Source organism: Pleurodeles waltl, chromosome 10 (assembly GCF_031143425.1).
Source record: "Pleurodeles waltl isolate 20211129_DDA chromosome 10, aPleWal1.hap1.20221129, whole genome shotgun sequence".
NCBI classification, from domain to species: Eukaryota; Metazoa; Chordata; class Amphibia; order Caudata; family Salamandridae; genus Pleurodeles; species Pleurodeles waltl.
Window position 1 is genome coordinate 885,596,586 of NC_090449.1, and position 20,536 is coordinate 885,617,121.

The 20,536-nt window shown below is 46.0% G+C and overlaps 1 protein-coding gene across 3 annotated transcripts in view; it reads left to right on the plus strand.

Annotated features, from left to right (window-relative positions):
* Positions 1–4,705: 4,705 nt before the first annotated feature.
* CDK14 (cyclin dependent kinase 14) overlaps positions 4,706–20,536 on the plus strand; it is a 1,910,605-nt gene continuing 1,894,774 nt past the window's right edge. Inside the window, exon 1 of one of the 3 annotated variants that reach the window (XM_069211609.1) lies at positions 4,706–5,102. In XM_069211609.1, coding sequence (XP_069067710.1) covers positions 5,009–5,102 — 94 coding nt within the window. In that variant the 5' untranslated portion in view covers positions 4,706–5,008. The remainder of the gene's footprint in view (positions 5,103–20,536) is intronic. The other 2 variants (XR_011199184.1, XM_069211610.1) reach the window with 2 other exon arrangements.

Below are 20,536 nucleotides of genomic sequence, written 5' to 3' on the forward strand. Positions count from 1 at the left end.
TGTTTACCAATGGACTGCCAGTTACTCGGGCCAGCATTGCATTTTAGATGCCAGCTAGGGGGTACATGTGCTCCTGCACATATGCTCTCACTCATGAAACAGTGCACCCTTCCCCTGGGCCAGAGGGGATCTACCTTAGGGGTGACTGACTTGTCTATGGGCAGTAACAGGGACACTGCCTGCACTTGGGGTGGGCAGAGCCTCATTCGAGCAGCAGGCTGATGTGGCAGCTCCGCAGCCTCTCTTTTACTTGGGGTACTCAGGGTGGCACAATCAGTGCTGCAGCCCTGATACCCCCTTTACCACCCTTGCCCTGGGTATCATTTACTTGGGACTTATAGGGGTGGTAAGGTGCTTGCCAATTGGCCTATGCCATTCGACATACAATTTAAGGGAAAGAGTATTGGTACTGGGAACAGGTTAGCAGGCCTGAGTACACTGACAGGTTAAAAACAACAGCATCTGACAGCAAAAGGTGGGGGGGTGACCATCCAAAAACAACATGAACCCCCCCCCTACCCCCCCAGACAGAAGGGATGAGCACTTCCTTCTGATAGTCCTCATCTTCTAAGTGGAAGAACCTGGAAAGGCCATCTGCAATGGCGTGTTCAATCCCTCGTCTGTGTTTCACTACAAAGTCAATCCCCTGTAGGGAAACTGACCACCTCAACAATTTGAGGTTCTCTCCTCTCATCTGCATTAACCACCTGAGAGGCCTGTGGTCAGTTTTAACCTTGAAGTGTGTCCCAAACAATAATGGTCTCAACTTCTTCATGGTCCAAACCACAGCAAAGGCTTTCCTCTCAATTGCACTCAAACGCTGCTCTCTGTGAGAGAGCCTCTTAGTAATAAAAGCTACTGGCTGATCCTGACCCTTGTCGTTCTTCTGTGACAACACTGCCCCAATTCCTTGTTCAGAAGTGTCTGTCTGGACAATTACTTCCCATATTCAGGTGCTTGTAGGACAGGTGCTTAACACATGGCTGCTTTAAAGTCATCAAAGACATTCTGACAGGCTGATGTCCAAATGACTTTCCTGGGTTGTTTTCTAGAGGTTAACTCATAGAGGGGCCACCATGGGTCCATACCCTTTCACAAACCTCCTGTATTACCCTGTTAGGTCTAAGAAAACTCTGAACTGGGTCTGACTTGTGGGAGGCTGCCAGTCTGGAATGGTCTGGATCTTGGCCTGGAGAGTACTAACTTGGCCTCCACCTACTAGGTGGCCCAAGTAGACAACAGACCACTGCCCTATCTGGAACTTACTGTCCTTGATAGTCAGACCTGCCAGCAGCAGGGCCTGTAAAACTTCTCTGTGGTGGACCATGTGATCCTCCCAGGTAGAGCGAAAGACAGCTATGTCATCTAAGTAAGCTGCACTAAAGTCTTCCAAACATGAGAGAACTTCCTGGGTCAGTCCAATTTGCCATTACCCTGAGGTTAAGTCAAAGATACTTAGGAACTTCTCTGCCCCTATCTTATCATTAAGCTCATTTGCTCTGGGAATGGAGTGCATATCAGTTTTAGTGACTACATTCAACCCTCATAATCCACACAAAACCCCAACTCAGGTTTCCCACCTTTTGAATGAGGCTTGGGGACAAGTACCACTGGGCTGGCCCAGGGACTATCAGAGAGATCAATCACCCCTAGCTCTAGCATCTTCTTGACCTCTATCTTGAAGCAATCCTTAACTTGGTCAGGCAGTCTGTACAACGTGTTCTTGGCAGGGAGGCGGTCACCTGTGTCCACATCATGGGTACACCATTGTTGTCTGTCTAGGGGTTAAGGCAAAGAGCTCTGCAAACTGACTAAGAACCTTCCTACAGTCAGTCTGCTGCTGTGCAGTAAGGGTAGTTGAAAGCTCAACATCCTCCACTGTATTATCTTGTGGGTTGGAAGACAGGGGCTCTGATAGTGGCTCACTATCCTCCTCCTGCTCGCCATCTGTGACCAACAGCATGGTCATGTCAGCGCTGTCCTGGTGAGGATTTAGGCGTTTAACATGAATCACTCAGTCAACCAAGTCGGTGACTTCCCCCTTTCTTTCCACAATGGGAGAGGGTCCAGTCCACTTGTTCTGGAGGGCCCTGGGAGCCACAGGCTCCAATACCCCCCACCAGCTGGCCAGGTTGATACTCAACCAGGGCTGCCTTCTGATCATGTTTTACAAGTGCCTGGCTGGCCTGAAGATGCTTGTTTGCCTTTTTCATGTACTCTGCCATGGAGAAAATAGCTGTGTGCACTTGGGCATGTGTAGGTCGAGTTCTGACGAACCCACGGGAATTGGTACCAGTTTAGATTTATCATTCTGAGTTGTTTGATACCAAACAACCCAGAGTTCAAGGTAGCCATCATGTAGTTGTGAAACTCGTACTGACCAGTGCCTAGCACATGCATTAAAAAGGCTGCCCTGTTCATCCTATGTCGCAGGTTTGGCAAGGACACAGTAGGGGCATATTGCTCATGCATCTATGCCCACACATACCATATAGTGCATCCTGCCTTAGGGCTGGAAGGCCTGCCATAGGGATTACTTAACTATAATGCACAGGCTGTGTGGCATGTCGAATTTGCCTTTTAGGATTGCATCAGAACACGCAGCCTGCAATGGTAGTGCTGGGTGAAGGCTCTAGATGGTGGGACAATCTGTGCTTCTAAGTACTATTTACTAGGGACTTATAGTGGCAGCTAAGGGTGCTGCCAATGCACCACAACTGTTTTAGGGAAAGAGATCTAACCCAGGGAACCTGGTTGGCAGGGGCCCTGGGCACTAACAACTTTGAGGCTACATCATATACCAGGCAAAATGTGAGGGGTTAACCATGACAGAAGAGGCCATTTCTCACAGTCCTCTTTGGTTGGGGTCCAGGTCCTGAAGTTGGTGCAGATATCTCTTTGTGCTTCTTTCTTCTTTTTCAGGTAAGATCCACTTTCTGGTGCCAGGGGAGTCCCTTAAACCCTGGTCTAGGGGGCAACCCACTATTCTTAGGGTCTGCCAAGACGGCAGAACCCTTCCTTGGCTGTGCAGACCTCTTAGCCCAACTCAAGCGTGTGGCTAGTTTGAGCCTCCTGCACAGCTAATTTCCTGCCTGCTGGCTGGATGGGAAGCACTTTGTCCTCCTTTGGGAGGATAACTCTTGGCACATCAAAGAGGGAGGAAGCCTTTGAGACTCACCACCCTGGTGCTAATCTCACTAAGCAGCCTGGGAGGGAGGAAATGTGACCTCCTTCCTGTCCAGGGCCTTTGTCTTATGTCCTGCCAAGGTGATACCGCCACTGGCAGGAGGTATGTGGAAGCAGCGGCTCAGAAGAGCCAGCCAACACAGTACAGGACTGGGTAACTTGGTGGGCCCCCTCTAAGGGTGCCACCTGGGCATCTGTTTTTTAATCTTAAACATGGGCATCATGTTCAGGATTAAAAAGCTCAGTGTTTGATACCAAACACGACAGGATTCAGCTGGGCCACTGCAGAGTTGGACATCAGAGCAGTGGTCAGATGCCAGCCCATGTACTTCAATATACCGCTGGTTACTCAGGCCAGCATCGCGTTTTAGATGCCAGCACAGTGCATAAGTCCTCCTGCACATATGCCCTCACTCATGGAACAGTGCACCCTGCCCCCTGGGCCAGAGGGGGCTTGCCTTAGGGGTGACTGGCCTGTCCATGGGCAGTAACTGGGACACTGTCTCCACCTGGTGGTGGCAGAGTCTCACTCGAGCACCAGGCTGCTTGTGCAGGCTGACATAGTAGCTCCATGGTCTCTCTTTTACTTGGGATACTCATGGTGCCCCAATCAGTGCAGTAGCCCTGGTGCCCCCTTTACCTGGATACCATTTACTGGGGTGGTAAGGTGCTTGCCAATTGGCCTATGCCATTCGACTTTAAGAGAAAGAGCATTGGTACTGGAGCCTGGTTAGCAAGCCTCAGTACACAGACAGGCTAAAAACAACAGCATCTGACAGCACAAAATAGGAGGGTGACCATCCAAAAAGTGGCACTTTACAGCATCTCCCAATTAACACTTTTTAGACTCTTCCCTCTTCTGTCTCTATATTATTCTATTCAATCCAACTAACAGTCTTGCATGTCCACCATTCAAATTAACTCACATTTCCCTATACTAATCCACCATTAATACTTTTGGGTTCTAGAATGGCGTGCTACTCGCCAAAAAGTGCTTTGATGTCTCATCAGGGGTAGTAAGCCGTATATAAATACAATTACAACTACTCTTGCAGTATTTATGTGAACTGACTCATAACATCTATAATAGGAATATTCAGGGAACATTAATATACAATTAGGACAAATAGAAGTCCTTACATCGTTGAACTTTTACTAATAAGGAGTTAGACATTTTGGGTCACAAAGGCACGTAGGGGTATGTAAAGAATACTTCTGTAATGGTACTTTCTGCGCTCATCAATGCTACTGTTAATTGCCCTCGTGAAAGCCGTCATGGACTCGCCATAATTGTTACAACAGTCGTGTTAGTCCAGTTTGTGCAACAGAAGCAACCACACATAATGTACCTGATTTGTAAAATAAAAGCCGCACTTGATACATGGTGCCTCGCAACCGCCTGAAGGATTTGCATCATTACCCTCCTAGAGGGAGGGCTGATGCTGCTGTTGCTGTGTATGAGTTTATGTCGGAAATTCAGAAACGAAAGCTGCACTTCCCTTCGCTCACGCACGGTGGTGCTGTTGCTATCAATGAAGGTTTGACCATGCCGGGTTCTGGTTGACAATCCCTGTTCTACATGTCCACCTCTTCTTCTCGCAGCCGGGCAGCTGTCTGGCCGTACAGCAGCATCCCTGTCCCGTGCACCCTGCCTTCCCTCAGCCGGAGAGCGGAGTCACAGGTCGGGCTCTCCCTCCATGGCCCTGAGCCCCGGGCGGTGTTCATCTGCTGCCGTGGGCGGCTGGTGCTGAGGCTGCGGGAGGAACAGAAGCCGGCTTCCGTCACCCTGACCACTGCGGACCCCAATCAGCGCCAGCGCTAGATGTGTGACCTGGACCTGCTCCCACAGACCGCGCCCCGCAGCAGCAGCATGAAAAAGTTGAGGAGAACTTTGTCGGAGAGCTTGAGCCGCATCGGTGAGTGTGGAAAGATGTTGGTTGTACACCCAACCATCCTTAGACTCGCACACCCTTGCTGTTAGTTTAGAATGGGTCTGTACTCCCCATATTGTGTCGGACAACTAAAGCTGTAAGAGATGATGTTTTGCTTTGCATTCTGGTAATTGTAGTTTTTTTTGTTTTCACTTTTTTAATCAACAAACGGCAAGCGAAGCGATAGACTGAAATAAACGAGGCTGCATGAATCCTCACACCGGACACAAAATCATTTTACAGTAAAGTAAAAAAAAAACTGTGAACAGTTTCAGAATCTTTGTATCAAGACGCGTGAATAAATCACCTACCTGGGGAGATTTACTGTCCTCCCTTAGTATTGAGTGGCTATTGCCAGAATGGAAGAACGTGCATAGTTGATAAATGGCTAATAACCATTTGCATTCTGGGAATTGCAGTTTGGCTTATAGCATCATCCCTGTTGTCTCAACGGCCTCAATGTTAGGCGTTGTCAGTTAAAAACACCGTATTGGCCAAATGCATCACACTGGGTCACTTTTTAGCCTTCGATGTGTGTAATTTTGCCCCTGCCACGCTCCCTTCTAGAACCGATGACTGTTTCTGTCGAGCAAGTAGCCGCGGCCTCACACAGAATTGCTGGAATAGAATTTTCAGTGTGATTTACGCAGATATAAGGAGGGTGCGCGCCTGTCCCCATACTGCCCGATCTACTACAAGGACATGGAGGGTGTCAGGCACACAACTGGATATTAAGCACCGACTCACTCCGCACTCTAAAAGGAACTGGGTACTTAACCCCGATTAAAATATATTTGAGGGGATATCAAATGAGATGTGGCGTGTGAAATACAATCCTGTATAGCAGTGATTTTTCATTCTCGTTAATTAAATAATCCATACTGTGTATACGAAACCAGAGGAGTGAACCGGCGGGGAGGTGGTCTCCTAGGTAAATTGACCGCCTTGCAACCGGCCGTCCTCATTCTAATTCGGTGTTCCCAACTTAACATACAATTGTGTGATCTTGGAGAGCTCACTTGATTCCCTTGTAAATCTTTTCTTTCATTGTAATGGATACAATGGTATTAGAAACAGGATAAACACAAGCATTAATCGTAATTGCACATATATAGAGCAGATAAATAGACGATGTCCATTAAAGTAGGGTAGAACGGCATACCGTGTCAAAAAGACTTGGAGTGTTCGAATTAACCTGGAAGCGGCTAGAGGCGGATAAATTCAGCGTGTAGACGCTCCTCTATGACCTGAACCCTGCACCCCCACCCCGGAGCTATACGAATCATTTACGTGTAGTAAAGCTAATGCCTTTCCGTTTCCTTTGAGGCGGTTGCAGCTGGTGAAGTAATTCTCTTTCGCCATAAGTCACACTGCCTCTCGCGGCCTGAGATCAGGAAAGCTCCTGGCAGCTGCACGCGGGGCCAGGGAGTGAGTCACACAGCCGCGCTCTCACAGCACAGGAACGAAAGTAAAACCACCCCGGAGCGGTGGTTTTCAAACTTTTTAATGCCGCGCCTCTCCAGTGGAAAAAAAAACATATGCCCTCCCCCACCCTCAGATTTTTTCACAATTATTATTAAGTTGGCAATGTTTAAACATGTCTAGACTTATTTATACAATGGAGTTATGTTACCTTTTTAAAAATGCAATAATTTCTTTCTGCTTAGAACAAAGCATTGTTATCTACATAATACTTCATTTGGCCAGAGTCGCACCCCCTCCACCCCGGTTCAGTTGAGGCCCTCAACTTTGAAGACGCCTGCCCCAGAAAAAAGCTGAGGGTGGTATACAATTGAAAAACTGTTATTGCGCCCCCTCGTGGAATACATGAACCACGCATCGATAGTGCGGTCGGAAAGGTGATGCACTTGAAAGCCTATTGCTTCGAAACTTACTACAACGACAGTGTTTAACTTGAGATAGAAAAGTACAAGTACTCATTACTTCAGAGTATCGGCATGTCTGTGAGAAGTGCAGTCATTCTCTGATAAAAGTATTGTACCAGTGCTGAGAAGTGCAGGTACTTCAAATTAAGGTGTCTGACAGTACCTGCCCATTTAAAGCAGTTGTACATCATTATACATCGTTTAAGCTTAAGTGTGTAAATTCATCCTTAAACCCAGAATCGGGAAAACTTCTGGTCCCTGTGCAAACCGGACCTTGTCGTGATTAATAATGGAGCTGACGCCAGGGAGGAAAGTGGCATAACAGCTGCTTTTACGCAAGTTGTTGCTTTGGTCTGCCTCTGAGGGGTGAAGGGGAAGGGGTACACGTCAAGGGAGGGCGTATTTAGATTGGCACAGGTGAAGCGTGCAGCCCATAATTCTGTCTCCACCCCTGCGAAGAAGTACATTCTTGGTCTGACCCTAGTGTGGTCATCGGGAGAAAAACCCTCCACTTCTAGAGGCTCGTAGAAGTTTGCATTAGAAAACTTGGGGCTGGGTTTGAAAGGTGGACGCATATGATTGATCCCCTATTTCGAGGTGTTACTGGTCAGTTATACGATATACAGTACAGGGGCGTAGGAGACAATAAAGTTCTGGGGGGGATAGGGACAGCCTTGGGGACTTTCAATCAACCCTATACAAATCGCTCGTTGTTTACGAACTGCAGGCTCCGATAAATATACACAATCATATATATTGGAAGTGAAATAGGGAGAAAGGAAGGCATGTTTTCACAGTCTGAAAGTATCTTTTATTGTTATTTACATTCACAAAGTAATTAGCTCAAATGTGAAAATAACATGTTGATTAACCTTGCATCTTCATGCACCAAGCAAATCAAGGCAGGAGGGTAAAAAGGAAGAACATACCCTTTGCTCCCCACACCTATCATGCTCTTGCAGTCAGACATGCATCAAAGGTGGGTGCTCGCTGTACGCCTAAACCGTCCTCTCCATGGACCGCTTGTGTCAATAAGGGGACACTCCCTCTCCTGGACACCAGAGGCTAGTAGCCTCTAGGGACAGGGCCCCCACCCAGGTAATTTCCTGGCAAGGTAGGCCCTGTATAATATACTTTCACTGCACTTATTTATAAACATAGCATGATCAGCAGGGATCCATCGCCCTGATGAATGCCCCGAGACTTTCCATAGCTCACCACTGAGGGCAGAAACATGTCGGCTCATTCCTCCTAGATAGGTGACCCTGTGAGTCCTTGTTCTCACAGAGGTGTCCCAATCACCACTTTTTTAGCCAAATCAAACAGAACCTTCTATTAAATTATCACACAGGTATCTGTTCAGGTGTTTTTATTCCTTAGTTTAGCTGGATCCCTCTATTTCCAGAACCAGAATTAATTTACGCACTCCCTCCTGTTCCTTTAACAGTGAGGTCGAGTCCGCCCAGGTGGCACTGTCCTACCTGGGTGGGGCTAGGTGGTCATATGATGAAGCATGACACTATATAGTGTGTGAGACCACCTAGTCCGTAAAGGAAATTCCCCACCATGTCCTCCAGACTTTCCACAGCACCTTATCAACAGATACTTTACCTCTAACAGAGGATCACGAGGGTTCTGGTGTTGCAATTGGTACACCATTGATTCGTCCCTCATTACATTTAAAGAACCCCGTACTCCCCTTTGTGATTGTGTAGAGTGCATTGACGAAGGCTGCACTGGTTTAGCGTACAGTGCAGTAGCGTAGAGTGGTGAAGAGTAGAGGGGAGCAGAGTGGAGTGGCACAACATAGATTGCAGTGGTTCAGAGTGATGTGTCATAGAGTGATGCGGTGCTTGGTAGAGTGGAGTGGTGCAAGGTAGAGTAGACTGGTGTAGAGTGCAGTGGTGGAGTGCAGTGATGTAGAATAGTGTGGCATAGAGTGTAGTGGCATATAGTACGTTGGTGTAGAGTGCAGTAGAGTGGCATATAGCTGAGCGGTGCAGAGTAGAGTGCCGTGGTGCAGAGTAGAGAGGAGTATAGTTCAGTGGCAGAGTGCAGTGTTGCAGAGTAGAGTGTCATAAAGGGCAGTGGTGTAGAGTGGCATAGAATGCATTGGTGTAGAGTGCAGTGATGTAGAGTGATGCAGAGTAGAGAAGAGTGGCTTAGAGTACAGTGGTGCAAAGTATAATAGAGTTGCATAGAGTGCCGTGGCATAGAGTAGATTGCGGCAGAGTACAGTATAGTGGTGAAGAGTAGATTGTTGCAGAGTGGAGCATAGTGATGTAGAGTGGAGTAGCATAGAGCGCTGCAGAGCAGATTGCAGTGGCGCAGGGTACATTGGAGTGGTGCAGGGCAGATTAGACTGGCATAGCATAGAGTGGAGTTGCGTAGATTGCAGTGGCATAGAGGAGATGATTTCAAAGTAGAATGAAGTGCCTACAGTGGAGTGGTGTAGAGTGGAGTAGATTGGAGTGCCGTGGTGCAGAAAAGAGTGCAGTGGGACAGAGTACAGTGGAATTGAATGCAGTGGTGCAGAGTAGAGTGGCGTGGAGTTCAGTGGCAGAGTGCAATGTTGTAGATTAGAGGGTCGCAGAGTACAGTGGTGTATTGTAGAGTGGCATAGAGTGCAGTCGCCTAGAGTGCTGTGGCGCAGAGTACAGTGGCATTGAAAACAGTGGAATAGAGTGCTGTTGTGCAGAGTAGATTGGCATAGAGTGCAGTGGCATAGAGTGCATTGGTTTTGAGTAAAGTGGTGAAGAGTGCACTGGCAGAGTGCAGGGGTGCAGTGTACAATGGTTAGAGTAGAATAGCATAGATTGCTGTGGCGTAGTGTAGAGTGCTGCAGAGTAGAGTGATGTAGAGTGGAGTGGTACAGCATAGACTGCAGTGGCGTAGATTAGCACAGAGTGGAGAAAAATGGCGTAGGGTGCAGTGGCATAGAGTAGATTGTTTCAGAGTACAGTGAAGAAAAGATAGAGAAAACATAATATACTTCAATATGTTGAAGTATGTAACGATAACAACAACATAAATAATAATGCTAGGCATAACGGCCCAAAATGAAATACAGCTTCTCCCTGTTAGCCATGCTATAATCAAGCCTTTCATTACCTAGATAAAAAAGCATTAAACGTAAATCTTAGAAAAATATACCCTTCTAATAGCTAAATTGTTGTGTGAAAAGGTAAAATCCGGGCCCAATTTCGACTTCACTGTTTCACCAGCTGGTGTGATCTTAGTCAAATACAAATATTGTGTTTCACAGAGTCTCCTTTCTAGCCTGCAGGCATCACGCTGAGTGGGACTCTGTTTCCTCTTTAGATCTTCCTCATTGTCTTGCAGCTCCTCTTGAAGGCGTCCTGCAGTGCTCCTCTTCAAGGCGGCAGCAGGTGATACAGACAGTAATTATCCAAAACTCTTCTCCTCCTTGTGCCCTTTGTTCTTATGAGCACCCTTAATGCCCAGAGCTGTAAACAGGACAAACAAAAGGGCAGAGGACCCAGGGGGCCTCCTGACTCCCCTTCATTCTGTTCTCATCAGATTGGAGGATGGTCCCTATAGGGGTATTTTAAGTAGCGCTTTTGTGCGCTAATGGCCCTCTGAATAATAGATGTAAAAGGGGAAATTATTTTGTCCCCTTGTCCCCTCCACCTTCGTCCCCTGTGTCCCCCACCCTCCAAAATCTGGGGGGGATACATCCCCCGCATCCCCCACACTTCCTACGCCCATGATACAGTATATATAATACTTCCATAGTGATGGGATCAGTGTTCGCCTTGGCGAGGATTTGGCTTTATGGCCAGAGCTGCCGACTTTGGTACTGGGTGGGGAACAAGGGTCGAGGCTGCGCGTCTGATCAACATCCTGTGATTCTGGGCAAATACCTTAATTTCCTCGTGCCCTAAAAAAAGGTAACGTTGTGTAAGGTAACTGGTGCTCATGTGAAGCACTCAAATACCTTGCGGTCGAGTTTGCGCTATATAAAAACCGCATACAGTTATTCAATTGGCGGTGAACGGCGACATATCGCTACATATTTTAAATATATGTTGTCACTGTTCAAAGCATCGGCAAGATGAAATGGACGACTGGTATTTTAAGAGTCTGTGACAGTGCCATTACTTGATGCTAACGCTGCGTGGATCAGATTTGTATAGTGAGCTGTAAAAGTAGGGTGACCAGATTTTGAGGAGCAAAAACTGGGTCCGATCAGACATAAAAGAAGGACTAAAGACTTTACTCTCACTTTTATATCTGGCCTGTCCCGTTTTTTTGCGTAGCTTTGTGAATGTGTGCCTATATGTGTGTATGTGCTGCAGCAACCAGATTCCGTCAGATGATGGTTTACCACCAGTCACTGCTCTTTTTTTGGAGAATAGTACCGTCTATAGAGCTTCGAAATTCGGTGTACCTGTAAGAGATCGGAACCTTGGCGGAGGTACCCAGCTCCTTCCTTGCTGCACTTACCTTGTCTATTAACAACTGTGTATTACTTCTGTATGCTAATGTCTAAACTGCACTTTTACCTGGAAGTCGTAAATGCAGTCACGCATTTTAAAAAGGTTATCTCCAAGAAAGACAGACAAGATATTTAGGATTTAGTAACTATTCCACTGTCAGTGCTATTTAGATTTTTTAAATTACAATTTAATGTGAGTGTTTACTTACATCAAACTTTAAACATGTATTTAAATATGTCTGTGAGTAACAGTGATTCCACTTGAGGAACACTTGTTGAAAGCTATCCCGTTATCTGCTTGGGAAGCAGCCAATTAACTGTAAGTTTAGAAAAGTCATTAGTATCTGTCATCCTTCTTAAGCGCGCCAACAGTGACCGCCACCCAGCATTTCAGGTATGATGAAAAGGTGTTTTTTTCCAATGAGATGTGGCCTTTGTAATTAAGGGCTTTGACTAGTAAATGAATGGATTACTTATCGGTGATCTTCATTACCCTTAGGATAGTCCTCCTCGTCTTAGCAATAACCGATGAGGCTGCCTCGCCTCTCGACAGGGAACCGCTACTAAAGCTTTCCTCTCTTTGCATTACCAAATAGCCTCCACCAAAAAGGTAAAAGACGCATCCCCCAAAACACTTCCTGTAAGTAACAAAACCACTTATGATTGTGTCTTGGGAAAGGTGTGTCAAGGAAGAAAGGTGTGGGGTGGTGGGGAGCAGCTATGACGAGGAGGACTATCCCAAGGGTAATTAAGATCACCGGTAAGTAATCCATTCATTACACTTACGTCTGTCCTCCTCGTCATAGCAAATAGCCCATGAGGATTTACCCAAGCAATGGACAGCAGACATAATTATGAAGCACAAAACAGAAACAGCTTATTTTCAGAATTATTGCAAAACAGACTTAAGCAGACTTAAAATCATCAGTGTAGGAAGAAAACGTCCAATTTATAGTGAGAAAGAAAAGTATGTGGCGTAGCCCAGGTGGCAGCTCAAAAAATGTCCTGCAGGGAAACACCCCCAGCCACAGCCCAGGAGGCTGCAAGTGCTGCAGTAGTCCTGGCCAAAAAAGTTAAGTGTAACTGCAGCCCCATAGTGTCATAGGACTTAGTAATGGCCTGACTGTCCCACCTATTGATGGTAGGGAAAGAAGCCTTCTTCCCCTGGAGGCCAACCCATAGGAGACAAAAATCGATCAAGAGGATTGAAAAGGCTTAGCCTTATCCAGATAAACCAACAAGGCCAGTTTTACATCTAGAGAAGATGGAACATTCATATCTGAAGTGAGGACAGGAAAAACAATCTCCTGATCTGTGTGGGAATGCTACAGGACTTTAGGCCTAAAAGCTGGATCGGGACACAAAACAACCCTGTCCAGAAAAAACTTTAAGGAAGGGTAAGAAATGATGAGGGCTGACAACTCACTTAACCTCCAAGCTGAAGTAATAGCCAATAAAAAGGCGACTTTAGCCGATAACCAAGGCAGGTCAGCTTGTTCCAATGGCTCAAAAGGTTCCTTCTGCAACCCCTCCAAAACCACCGAAAGATCCCATGAAAACAAGGGAGGGAAGATGACAGGTGACTTAACTCTGGAACTTTAAAAAAGTTTCTGAGCCAGAGGGAGAATATCCACAAGATCTCCCCCCCCGCCAACCCCATGCAAGATTTAATGGCCGCCCACTGGGAGGTCAAGATGGAGGAAACCAGACTCTTTGCAAAATCATCCCACAAAAAATCCAAGATCCAAAAAGGATCTCCGGACACAGGATATAAGTTCTGGAGAAATGTTTCCAGTGCTCTGCATAAGATTAAAGTGTGGAAGAAGGTTTTGCTGACTGGATATCGCAAGCAACTGCCCTAGAGCAATCTAGGTCTTGCAACCCAGACCTCTCAACTTCCAAGCCATCAAAAAGCTACCAGATTTGAGTCAACGAAAGATCCGGGAACTGAAGAGGACTCAAGAGAAAGGAAGGGGAAGTTCAAGCTCAGGAATGTCAATTCACCAAAATGCCAGGGGTAGCAGAAGTGACATCACACAACCATTTGACCTTCAATTCCACTCACAAACACATGCTTACACATTCTGGCCCTGATATTGCCACCTCTGAAGCCAGGGGTCGCAAACACAGTGCCATTAGTCACAAGGGGCAAGCCAGGGGTCGCAGCTGTGACCCCTGGTGACCCCTAAATGACATCCCTGACCGGGCTCCAGAGCCAGCTGCATCAGGAATGGAAACCCAGGACATCATGGCCAGAACGGAGCCACAAGAAGAACCATGACTGTCTTCCTGTGAAGCAGTCTCTCAAAGAAGTGAAAGGGAGGGAAGGCATACAGCAGTTCCTGAGGCCACGGGACAATCAGAGCATCTGTGCCTCAAGCCTGAGGACAAGGAGCCTCCATGCAGAACAGACTGAGGAGAGCATTCGATGGAGAAGCAAAGAGGTCCAGAACAGGAAAACCGAACTGTTCCTTCACCAGCCGGAAAGCCTGTGGAGAGAGATGGAATTTTATGGAGGATCGAATATTCCAGCTGAGACTGTCCGCCTGGGCATTGGAAGACCCCAGAATGTAAATTGCTTTGATGGATAACAGTTTCTCCTGCGCCCAAGTCAGGATATCCTGGGCAAGAGAAGACAGACCTGGACAACGTGTATCCCCCTGCCTGTTTATGAATGCTGTTGCCACCTGGTTGTCCATCCTGACCAAAGCAGGGTGATTCTTCAGGACATTCGCAAATGCCAGCAGGGCCCTCCCTACTGCAGCCACCTCCCTCCAATTCGAGGAATTGAGGTGCTCTGACTTCGTCCATTCCCCCTGTACCTCCTGAGAACACAGAGTCGCCCCCAACCCTATTGACTGGCATCTGTTGAAAGGGTCAGGGGATCCAACATGGGAGTCCAGAGGAAGAGCTTCTTGGGGGACAGCTACCACTGGAGAGCTAGAATGATGTTGGTCGAGTGTAACTGGGAGCTGAACATTGTAATCCAGGGAAGCAGGAGACCAGTGGGCCAGAACATGATGGATCAATGGTTTGAGGTGAAGATGTGCCCAAGGAACAACCGCTGTGGAAGCGGAAATGAGACCCTGGAGTTGCAGCCATTGCCTGGCGGTAGCTGAAGTCTGCTGCAACAAGTGACGGAGCCTGGACTGGAGAGTGACCATCCTGTCTTCTGGCAAAAAACACACTCACCATCTCAGAATCAAACAACGCCCTGAAGAACTGCCTCTGACATACAAGGAGCAGATTTGATTTCTCCTGATTCAGAAGGAGACCCAGAGACGATAGCAGGTGAATTGTCTGGTGAACATCTACCTGGGCCTTAGAAAAAGAAGATGCATCAATTAACCAATCGTCTAAATAAGGAAAAAGTTGAACCCCAAGCACATGCAAGTGAGCAACCACTGGAGCCAGTACCTTTTGTGAAGATCCTCAGGAGGATGATGGGCCAAAAGGAAGAACTTGCAATTGAAAATGGTAATCGGCCACCATGAAATGAAGGAACCTTTGACATTGTGGATGAACAGGACTGTGAAAATAAGCGTCCTGTAAGTCTGTGGTGGCCATCCAATCTCCTTGCGAGGTAGCCGGGATGCTCTGTGGTAGCATCACCATCTTGAAGGAAGGTATTGCTCAAAAGCGTTGAGCCTTTTTAGTTCCAGAATGGGCTGGAAACTTCCGACCAGCTCTGGCACCTAAAAAAGAGTGGAATAAAACCCTTGCTAATGTTGAAAAGGGGGAACTCAAACAATCATGCCCTTCAGAAGCTAGGTCCGGATCCCAAGATGAAGGGCCTGAAGCTTCACATGAGTCTTTGGCAATTGTGTCTGAACAAAGAAAGACTCCACAGGAGTGGTGTGAAACACAATTTGATAGCCTTTCTCTACAATGTAGAGCACCCATCTGTCCTAAACAATGGCTTGCCAATTGGGGAAAAAAGTGGGTGACCCTTCCTCCCACCATATCTGATTGATTGCCATTTCTGGGTGGAGGCTGATGTTGGGACTGCAGCTGCAGTCAGGATTTGCCACCCGCAGCAGGTCCCTGACCACGTGCCCAGCCACAAAAGGGCTTCTTAATTTGAAGAGCCTGATTGTATTTTTTTTATGAATAAAGGACGTCTTCCCCTGGTAAGGACGAAAGGGCTGAAGAACCTTCTTCTCCTCATCAGCCTTCTTCACCAAATCCTCCAATTGAGGGGAAAATAATTTATAAGGGGCTTCTGGGATTGGTCCGGCTTCCACAATTTCATCCAAAAATGGCGACTGGCAACAATAGTGGCTCCAGCCGCAATAGCAGAAGAGCAAAAAAAAAAAATCAAACAAGGCGTCTGGCAAAAACTGACCCAAAACCTTCTTATTAGCCAGAATGTCAGTAGGGTCCTTTTGCTCCTGAAGGGCATCAAACAAAAGTTGGAAATCCTTCGGTAAAGTGAGAACAATGTGCTGCATAGTTTGCAGCCCGGATTGGACAAATAAGAGGAAGCCTATGACCTTTTCAAGGATGATTCCACTTTCTTGTCAACAGCATCAGTCAACAACACCTCTTCAGAGGCCAAAGTTGAAGAGGAGACCATACTAGCCAAAATGGAATTGATCTTAGGCTGCTGTGGAAACTTTTCCTCAAAAGACTGCAGCACATATCGTTTTTCCAAGAAGTACAGAAAGCTGGACTTGTCAATGTCCTTCCATTCCTTTGAAAAAAAAAAAAACTTCAATCACCTCATGAATGGGTAAGTCGTCAGTTGGTGGGGCCCTGTACTGTGAAAGTAATTCATCCTTCACTTGTTGCTTTTCTTGCAACCCCAACATTTCTCTCATATGTTTTAACATGTCCTGAAACAGAGCCATGGACAAATGTGCCTCTGGGACCCATGTCAGAGTCCTCCTCATCAATGCTTTAGCATTCAGGTAAAACATTTTTTAATTACTTGGACAAATTGGGACGGGAAGGCTAACTTTATCAATACCGTGAAGAGGACGTTCCATTGAACCCTGTCAAGCGCCTTCTTTGCATCCAACATTATAATTGCAGCTCTGGTTTGACTTGAAGTAAAAGAGTCAATGGCTTGGATCAGATAGTGTGTACCTACTTACATACTCCCACCTTGGAGAAACCCATTTTGGTCTATATGAATAACCGAGGGTGCCAATGAGGAAACTTGATGAGCCATAATCTTCATGAAAAGTTTATAGTCCGAGTTCAATAAGTTAATAGGACGATAAGAATGTGTGTCCTGTGCTGGCTTGTTTTTCTTTAACAAGCTAACCACCACTGCTTGAGTAAATTAATCTGAAATCTCACTACCTCTCAGAATACTATTAAATAGAACAACTAGAAATTGATTCAGTTGAGGTGCAAACAGCTTATATATTTCTGCTAAGTATAAGTCTGCATAGTGACGAAGAAAGACTTGGCTATCTCTTGAGGGTCAGATGTAAGTGTTGCAAGTTGTGTATCGAAAATCTGTTTAATTCAGTTAGTGTTGGCCTTAAGCCTGAAGACCAGGCTAAGTATTTCCCTATATGCTCATTTTCTTCATAGCTTTTCTCTAGAATTGTGATATGGTTTACTATCTCTCGAGATAAGAAATGGTCCTTAAATTGTGGTGGGCCTGAGCCAACCTGGCCTTAGATTCTTGTGTAGGAGATGGTAGATGGACAGAAGTGGCTTGATTGAGCGCTAACTGCAGATGCTGATAGGCTGCTCTCTCAGTTTGAAACAAAAGGCTATAACCTACTCCCTGAAAAAAGCCTCTTAAGCCCCCCAAACCGAAAACTCAGAGGCCGAATTTACATTGCACTCTAAAAAGTCTTCCAAAGCCCTATACATTTGTAAAATCCATGGCTCATTGGCTAATAAGGACTAAACAAAGATCCATTTAGACAGCGCACAATATTGCTATAAAAAATTGAGGTCAATAGTAATCACAGCGTGATCTGAAAAAGGATTTGCTAATATTTCTAACTGTGCTCTTACAAGAGGATGTGAACTCAGGAAAAAATCAACATGCGAGGATGATTGAAATAGTTTAGAATGGCATGTGATCACACTGCCAACGGTCAATCAGTGCGAAATCATGCATCAAAACCTGTAAAAGTTTATTGGATTTAGGTTTCATCTGTGATTTGTTCGCCTGTGAGCAGTCCAAAACTGGATCACAGAGGATGCTAAAATCTCCCTCTGTCTCTAGAGGACCAGGCTCCTCCTTAGCGTAATTATAAAGGGCTTGTAGAGTCTCAGGCAACTCTTCAACAGGGCCATAGACATTAACGAAATGTATCAAATTAATATAAACCATCATCTGAACCCAAATCCACCTTGCATTAGGATCTTTATGGACCTTGATTATTTCAGCGCAAATCTCTTTAACAATTAGAATAGCTACACCCCGGACCACAGCTGATTTAAAGTGTGTCTCCTGCAGCAAAATTATACTAGCCTGTAGGGATTTAAACCAAGTAAGCATCACTGTCCGGTTCAATCTATTTTTGAAACCATTCACGTTATATGATAAAATTGTTAGGAATCTGTGGGACATAAAATGAAAAACATAATACCCATAAAAACTGTGCAAATAGCCCTCTAGTTAAAGTGCTACATCATTTTAATATTTGCTTTATCCCACCACCCCTCCCACCACCTTCACCTTGCCATCCAAAAACTGTGCACTTCCACCCAATACCCTTAAGGCAGATTGACCCAGAGAGCCCTCCCCGTCTGAGGCTCTAGAAGAAAAGTCACCCACCTTCTTGCCAACCCACCCTACCTTGCCCTTCTGATAGGTGCCTTGTCATAGCACCTAGGGGCCATCTTCCAGGGGCTAGCCACCAACCTGTGAATAGACCATTAGCCCAAAGCTCAAAAGCAGATTATGACCAATTTGTCTGAGGAAGATAAATCTTAAAACTAGTTTGACGGGAATACTTGATCCAACATTCCGGCTGTCTATTATTTAGTATCATCTTTTTTCTTAACTAAATTAATTAGTTGATCCAGTAGGTGCCAGTAAGTTAACCCACTGCTGGGGTCATAATCTAATCCTTAATTACGATGGTGCAGTAATTATGTCCTAACCAGTAGCCACAAAGTAATCTATGGGGAGTTTAAATTCATTCACTGTCACCGTATCTCAGTATCTCAACGTCCCCCTTGAATTGGAAGCATCCTTTCTTGGTTGCATCAGTTCATTCGCTTGCTCAATTGTTTCATTAACACTGAATTGAGCCTCTATCTGGACCGTTAGTTTGGATTTCTTAACTAGGGATGCCTTGATGCCCTGCTTTTTGAGGGGTTCAATCATTTGTTTCATTACTCGTTGGCGACGGCCTGCCAATACAGACTTATCTGGAAAAATGTTAAAGTGGCCTTTATCCACCACCTGGAAGCCTTTGGAGTTGAGATTCCAATAGAATATTCTCCTTCACCCTGAAATCTCCAAAGTTCACTAGAAATGGATGGGGATAATTAGTGTTTGTTGGTTTGAGTAAAGGGGACTCGATGGGCCCGCATAATGGAGAGGTCTTCTGACTTGGTGGCGCCCTCATGAAGAACATACTGATGGATCAGATCTGAAATAAATTTAACAGGGTCATGACTGGCTTCACATCCCTCTGGAATCCTCACAAAACACAAATTTGTGTATCTAGATCAATTTTCCAAATCATCCATCTTTATTTGAATCTTGTGAATCTCCTGTTTAAATTGAGCTAACTGAGATTCTGCGCTTCTTTGAGAATCCTCTAAATCAGATATTCGTTGTTCTGCCTGGCATAGCCTGGAATTGATTTGGAGTAAGTTCTGATTAATATTGCTCAGCTGCATCTGGACTTCCAGGTGCGCTTTGTCATACGCTATTCTCATCTCTCTTAACTCTCCCAAAATTTGTTGAAGTATAGCCCCCAGCTGAGCATCCTTCACTGAAATGCCTGAGGCTTCATTGGGAAGAGCAGCACCACCACTCATAAAGGACAGCACCGGTTGAAGAACCAGAGCATTTTTTACCCCCTCCAAATTGTCTGGGTCAAGTTTCTCCTCTGATGGATTACCTGCAGAAAGGGCAGAGGGTGCTGACTGTGGCAGTTCCTCTGCCTCCCGCCTTCTGGCTCTGCTGTCCCCCACAGAAGCAGATAAAGCTGTCTTAGGGATGAACAGCAGATATGGAGTTTTCTTTTTATTTCCAGAGGGGGTCACACCGCAGGAGCTGAAATAACCACATTACTTGTTTCTAGAGCCAACAGCTATGTTGTATTTATATCAGCCACATCAACATTAATTACTTCCTTCACTGGCGCCTCACTCGTGGATACCCGGGATTGGTCGGCAGCCTTGAGTCTCTCTTAGTGCCTCCCAGACTCTGTCATACTAATTTAGGATTGCGATCATCGGGAGACTGTGATGAGATTTCTTCATTTTTACCGCTCTTGCCACTTTGGATTTTGCCGGAGTGTGCCCTTGCCCTGTAGATTCACGAAAGGTAGCCCTCTTCTTTGATTCAGGGAACCTAGGAGGGGGGATGCATCTGCCAATGTTCAAAACAGGACAACACAGCGATTAATAAAGCAATCTGTATAAGAACAGTAGAGGGCTTTCCACCTGGCACCCGTTGTATGGGATTAAGCTCCATTTCACGAGTTGCTTTGCTCTGATCTTGTGCTCATTGACTGTTAAAAAAATAAAATAAATTGTGGGTACCTCTTAGGTTAATTCGTCGACTCCGCCAAAGATACAGTTTGAAAGTATCTTTAATGATGAGCTGGTGATATAGGTGCCGGTGGTAAGGGGGGGAGGAGGGGCTGTGACATGCGGCAAAAAGGTAGGGAGAATGCACAGTAAACCACAAGCCACACCAGCACCTAGGCGGGCTGCTTCCGTTGTCTGTCTGGCCCTCCCTGCACACCATAGGGGAACCTAGCGTAACCCCCTGCCTGGGCGACTATCAATATTTATGCCTTGTAATGTTCTATTAACAGTTATGACCCTTTGCCCCTTATTGCGCCTGCTCACCTCCTCCAGTCCGTGTAGTTGGTGCACCTTTATCTCCTTCCACAACACCAACAAACTATTCTCATTCT